Source organism: Lynx canadensis, chromosome C1, assembly GCF_007474595.2.
Source record: "Lynx canadensis isolate LIC74 chromosome C1, mLynCan4.pri.v2, whole genome shotgun sequence".
Classification (NCBI taxonomy): Eukaryota; Metazoa; Chordata; class Mammalia; order Carnivora; family Felidae; genus Lynx; species Lynx canadensis.
In genome coordinates, this window is record NC_044310.1 from 90835929 (window position 1) to 90842384 (window position 6456).

General features: G+C 42.8%; 1 protein-coding gene across 2 annotated transcripts; it reads left to right on the forward strand.

Annotated features, from left to right (window-relative positions):
- Positions 1–257: 257 nt before the first annotated feature.
- Positions 258–5859, forward strand: PRMT6 (protein arginine methyltransferase 6). 2 transcript variants are annotated; one of them, XR_003971089.1, is made up of 2 exons: positions 258–1487; positions 3772–5859. XR_003971089.1 is itself a non-coding variant. In XM_030326807.1 (1 exon), the coding sequence occupies exon 1, from the start codon at positions 263–265 to the stop codon at positions 1388–1390; it is 1128 nt and encodes a 375-aa protein (XP_030182667.1). In that variant the 5' UTR covers positions 258–262; the 3' UTR covers positions 1391–2593. The 2 variants fall into 2 exon arrangements, 1 of the variants encoding a protein (XP_030182667.1); XM_030326807.1 differs by lacking the exon at positions 3772–5859 and having other exon boundaries at positions 258–2593.
- The last annotated feature ends 597 nt before the right edge of the window (positions 5860–6456 follow it).

Sequence of the window (6456 nt, forward strand, 5' to 3'; positions counted from 1 at the left end):
AAAAGGGAATTGAGCTAAGGAAAAGAGGCGTAGGTACAGGTTCGTAAAATCTGGGTATGTTGGGTGGGAAAGGGATTCCTGTACCTCCAAGGAGCAATTAAAAGAGTTGAGTAGAGCTCTGAGGCTTCTAGCTGGCACCTGTGCTGCGAACCCCCAGGAAGTGGGAGGCGCGGGCGCGCACTACAAGTCCCAGAAGCCCCCGCTTCCTGGAGGCCGCGAGGGGCGGCGCAACGCCCGCTGGGAGTCGGTCGGAGCCGCCAAGATGTCGCAGCCCAAGAAAAGAAAGCTTGAGTCGGGGGGCGGCGGCGAAGGAGGGGAGGGAGCTGAGGAGGAAGATGGCGGAGAGCAGGAGGCGGCCCTGCCGCGACCCCGGAGGGCTAGGCGGGAGCGGGACCAGCTGTACTACGAGTGCTACTCGGACATATCCGTCCACGAGGAGATGATTGCGGACCGCGTCCGCACGGATGCCTATCGCCTGGGCATCCTGCGGAACTGGTCAGCACTGCGGGGCAAGACTGTGCTGGACGTGGGCGCGGGCACCGGCATTCTTAGCATCTTCTGTGTGCAGGCCGGGGCCCGGCGCGTGTACGCGGTGGAGGCCAGCGCCATCTGGCAACAGGCCCGGGAGGTGGTGCGGCTCAACGGCCTGGAGGACCGGGTGCACGTCTTGCCGGGGCCAGTGGAGACGGTGGAGTTGCCGGAGCAGGTGGATGCCATCGTGAGCGAGTGGATGGGCTACGGACTCTTGCACGAGTCCATGCTGAGCTCTGTGCTCTACGCGCGGACCAAGTGGCTGAAGGAGGGCGGTCTTCTCCTGCCGGCTTCCGCCGAGCTCTTCGTGGCGCCCATCAGCGACCAGATGCTGGAGTTGCGCCTAGGCTTCTGGAGCCAGGTGAAGCAGCTCTATGGTGTGGACATGAGCTGCCTGGAGAGCTTCGCCACGCGCTGCCTTATGGGCCACTCGGAGATCGTGGTGCAGGGTTTGTCTGGGGAGGATGTACTGGCCCGGCCGCAGCGCTTTGCTCAGCTGGAGCTGGCCCGCACCGGCCTGGAGCAGGAGCTGGAGGCTGGGGTGGGCGGACGCTTCCGCTTCAGTTGCTACGGCTCGGCGCCCATGCACGGCTTTGCCATCTGGTTCCAGGTGACCTTCCCCGGAGGGGACTCGGAGAAACCGCTGGTGCTGTCCACTTCGCCTTTTCATCCGGTCACGCACTGGAAGCAGGCACTCCTCTACCTGAACGAACCTGTGCAAGTGGAACAAGATACGGACATTTCCGGAGAGATCACGCTGCTGCCCTCCCGGGATAACCACCGTCTCCTGCGCGTGCTGCTGCGCTACAAAGTAGGCGACCAGGAGGAGAAGACCAAAGACTTTGCCATGGAGGACTGATCGTTGCCTTTTCTCGCAACTACCTCCCGAATCTGCAGGACCCGCGTGGTAGAGGCGGAGGGGGGTTCTGGAGGAGAAAGGGAGATTCCACGTGCAAGTAGGGGGCAATACCTTCTGTCTCCTTTTTCCCCCTTGGCTTCTGGGGAGGGAGAGTGACTTGCCTCTCTTCGAGGAGATTCTTCTGTCGATATTTATTTAAAAAGCAAATCCCGAGGCCCCCAACTTTGGAAACAGCTTGTTTATCAATGGGCTTTGTTGAGCCTTAAAAGCATGTGGTACCAAGCACTTGTATTTCTATTTCTTTTGTTACACGGGAAGAAAGCAAAAACACAGAAGAAAATATAAGTTTATGAAGGCTCCACGCACATCCCTGACACCTCACGTTTAAATCTGTAGCCAGGGAGAACAGTAAAGGGTTTTGTTAGAGTACATAAATTTCCAGTATGACTTAAATAGCTCTCCAGAGCCATATTCTATCATTCTCTGAATTCCCTCCTTTCCTAGGTGCCTCTAGGCTTCAGTACTTCTCCCTCATTGTTTTTTAAATAAACTTTGCTGCTGGTAATGAGAGGGAGGAGAAAGAGGAAGCAGTTTGAATAACCCTATTCTTACACTTACTACTTCCATAGGGTGCTAAAAAGTTGAACACTTTTCTCCATTGAGTAAAATTGGCTGTATACAGTTGTGTGGCATACCCAAGAAACCTAGAAGGTAGATGTAGGAGAAAAGATCTGAAAGATGGTGAAGTTATTATGGATTTTTTAATTCTTATCTTTTAAGACTCAAGGAAATGTTTTATTTCATATTTGTTACATAATAAAGTTTTGTGTGATTCTTACTAAACAGGCTGATAGAAGGTTTTTCTGAACCTGACCCAAGGGTTTATTCATCATTTGGGGTAAATTATTTAGCCTCTCTAAATGAAGGAAAATATTTTCCCAGCTGGAGAAGTGCACTCTGTTAAACTCTCATCTAAAGAGATCATGTGATCTGGCCTACTTACATCAAGTGAAATTTCCTTTTTTAGAGTTTTTTTTTTTTTCTTTCTTCTTTTTAGCTCAGCCAAATGTGAAAGTTGTGAATTTAGGAAAATCATTTGTAATGAAGTGTGAGTCATGTTATCAAATTTATTTCACGGATGTTTCCCTCCTTATCCCTGTGGCAAATAAAACATTGGCATTCATTCTATTTTTATAGATGAAGTAAGAAGTCTTGTGTACTGTGACTTATAATGCTTTTTGCCTTTTTAATATTGTCAATTCTTAAGAGTGTTACAACCCCTTCAGAATATAGTTTAAGGGTAATTTATGCTTGATGTATCTTTTTTCTTCATACTGGTAGCTTGTATGCTAATAGAAAACAGGTGTGAAAAAGTGGTCTGAAATAGTCTAACATAGTTTTTTGTTCATTGTAACCAAGTTTTCTCTTTTATTCATCGCATATTAAGGTCCTAAGGTATTATAACTAATTTGCTAAAATTTAGTGTTAACACATGAGATCTTCAGTTATGAAGGGAAACATACAAAATCATGACTTTATAAGATCCTTGAATAGCAAGCAACAGTAGTGATAGTTGTCACCATTTTGATAGTTAACAGTCTATATAAATGGAACAGTCATAGCAAGCTGGGCCTGATTTAAGCTGGAGATCTAATCTAGGTCCTTTTTTTTTTTAGGGTGAACAGCTTTTTTTAAGTTGAACATGTATTTAGAATTTTATTGTATGGTTTTGAATAAATTTCTAATATTTTTTAACTTCCTATAACAATCCCTTTACTGTTTGGGCAAGCAAAAGCATTCTCCCCGAATTCCATTTTTTTAAATACAGTATATCTTTTATAAATCTATGTATACTATAGAGTTCTCATCACCAGTGTAAACATGCAAAGAACACCAATTAAAACTTAGGGTAACCATAGAAGTGGAAATGATTTCATACTTAGGCAGAGTAAGCTGTAATATTCTTGTAACTGTTTCCCAAAAGAAAAATGAATTGTAATAAAAAAAATATAGCTACTAAAGCAATTAGTGGAAAGGCAGCATAGCATAGGATTAAAAGCTAGGACTTGAACCAGACATATCCTGCTGGTACCTAGGCTCCACCACTCTTTAACCCTGTGAACTTGGGCAAAATACTTAACTTCTGTTCCTCTCCAGTATTCTCATGCAAAATGTAAAACAATCATGCATGCTCCATAGAAATGTGACACATGTGATACATGTGGTTAATACATGTAAGGATATAATGCCTGGTACACAGTAAGATCTTAGTGATTCCTAGCTGTTGTAATTACAGAAAAGTGCTATGCAAACCTGAAGCATTTGGACACCTATAAAATGTACCACAGAATAAATATTCAACATTTTGATTTTTTTTACAGGTGTTTGGCAGTATCAGCATGGCTTTGTGTGATGAGCAATGTATGACTGGACACCAGATGATCCAAAGGAAGTCCAAGCCCTTTGGAGTGACAACATTTCCAGAAGGATGAGAATGTGAACTGTTCCAATATCCAGGCACTGTTCAGTCTCTGTGTGAACTGGCACTGATTGCCTAGGGTCATTTGGGCCACAGGAAGAACTGTCAGCCCTAAGAAGAGAAAGAAACGGTGAAGTTCTACCTGCTTTTTTCAGGCAGCTTACATTTATTTAGCACTGTGAAACTTTCCAAATATTTACATTCACTGGACCAATGCACATTTTATTGAGAATACCAGGTAACAGTCATTGTGAGAAGCACTTAGGATACAAACCAATAAAACATAGCTTTTGCTTCCAAATAGATGTGTTCATAGGATAAACCAGAAAGAAAAATACATAAATGATAACGGGCTAAAGACTTGGGATGGTGTAAGTGTTAGGAAAGGCAGGTCACTTTACATAGTAGGAAAAAGACTTCGTTACTGAAGGATGCCTATGTTTACATAGCTAATTCTTGACAGTTGAACACAAGTATTTCAGTTCCTACCCCCAAACAACCTCTTAATTTAAGAAGGTTCCATTGGGATCTAAGTCATAAGCCTCAAAGAGCCACCATAGGATCTCAAGGTTGACAATTACTAATTACTAGGGACTTGTGAAACATACCGTGTACTCGTTTCCCTAAGAGGGCTGATCAAGTGTGGCATTCTTTCTGAAGCCTCCAGGAGAAAATTCTCAATGCAGTAGCAAAGAAAAGTAGATACATTCTGCCATTCTGGTTATAGGTACTTTGTGCTTGAGATCAGAGAGGCATCCAGTGAGGTGTTCACTAATTTAATGATTTCATAAACACCAACTATCTAACAACTTCTATGATAAATAAGCAAATGGTACCCTCAACTGGAATACAAGAGGGGAATAAAATCACCTAGACCAGTAATTTGCATACATTATTTAACCTGGAAGAATTCAATCCAGCTAAATCTTAACCTCTGCTGAAGCAAGAATGAGAAGCCAGCCCTTTTGTCAACTGTAACCTTAAAATTCCTCTCAAGTGCAGAATTCCTCTCTATGTTACTTATCACATAGATTATGAGGACCTCACAGAAAGATGTGATGTAAAGAGGAAGATGATATAATGAGACTATTCCTCAAAACATTGCATATGCATGTAGGATGAGACATTTGAAACAAAAAATCTGGATCTACCTAAGCACAAAATTGTAATAAAAAGTAAGACATGACCAGTAACATTGGAATTGTGCTCCTCTGGGAGCTTTGATGATTAAGTTCATTATTTATAATAACTTGGAATAAAGACTGATGAATTTTTTAGTTGATTGGGTAGCTTTTTAACTTACAATAAATACAGAAAGCTGTAAGGAAGGAAAAAAATTCCTCCTTTGTTCATGCTGCCCCCTGCACAAAAAGGAAGGTGGGGTGGAGGTAAATCTTCCCCACACTTTTTTAAAGTGCTTTACCAGTGTTCTTGCAATCAGATGAAAGAGGTACTTGTGAAAACCTTCCCAGTCTGTAATATTTTGCACTAAAAATGGCGAACTTCAGGGAAAATTAGTTTGGGTGGACAATTAAAACTTATGTAACTTTGTAACCAAGAGTACTAAGAATACCAATAAAGATAGCAGCAGTTAAAAAAAAAAAAAAGATGCTAGTCCTAATAATACTTCAGTAAATAAGATAGTGTGATGGAAGAAAAAAAGGAAGAGTTACTGAGAAAGCAGAATGCACAAAAATGGATTGAAGGTGTAATAAACATTTCAGGATACAGCATGTGGCCAAACAGTGCCAAGAGGAAGAATATAGGGTGTGACAGATTTTTGACTCGCATCAACTGTGTCCATATACCTTATGTCAGGTGGTTGTTGCCTGGTGAGAGGAGTCAACCGACTAACCAATGTCCGTCCACATTATGTTCTGACATTGTTCCTCTACTTACCAATACCATTTGAGTTTATTCATTTATAGAAACATGCATGACAGTAGAACATTCTGTCCTTTGTTCTATTTCCAGAAATTAAACCAATTTGAAATTCCATTGGGTTTGTAGATCTTTTTTTTAACTTTTTTTTTTTTTTTAGTGTTTATTTTTGAGAGAGAGATAGAGTGTGAGCAGGCTCCAGCCTCCAGCTGTCCGCACAGAGCCCCATTGGATGTGGGGTTCATCTCAGGAACCCCACCCACCCAAGCTCTTGACCTGAGATGCTTAACAGACTGAGCCACCCAGATGCCCCATAGAGCTTTTCTTTTTAATGCAAATTGTCTTAAAAGGAAAATGGAAAGGAGGTGGGGAGGCTTACAGGTCACAAAACTATCCTTTAGTATGAATCTATGTATTTTATTATTTTGGTCACTGGAAAAGTTCAACAGGAAAGGGGACTAGAAATGCTGACCTGTGTAGAGTGGAAGGAAGAGTTGAGTATTCAGAAGATGGTTAGATAATGTGATTGAGGACAGTAAGTGTTTCTCCAGAGTCAGAGGACAACATAAAAGATATCTTGGGGTCAAGGAGGCATGAGGTTAGTGAGAGAAGCTCATAAATGAAGATCAAGATCCCAATGCATACATTTTGCCCACATCACCATATCCTTAGGGTAAGGTTTTGCTGAAGTCATGGGCTCAGAACA

Bases quoted from the DNA above. Each gene is read 5' to 3' on its own strand.
- PRMT6 (XM_030326807.1), top strand. From the start codon at position 263: ATGTCGCAGCCCAAGAAAAGAAAGCTTGAGTCGGGGGGCGGCGGCGAA.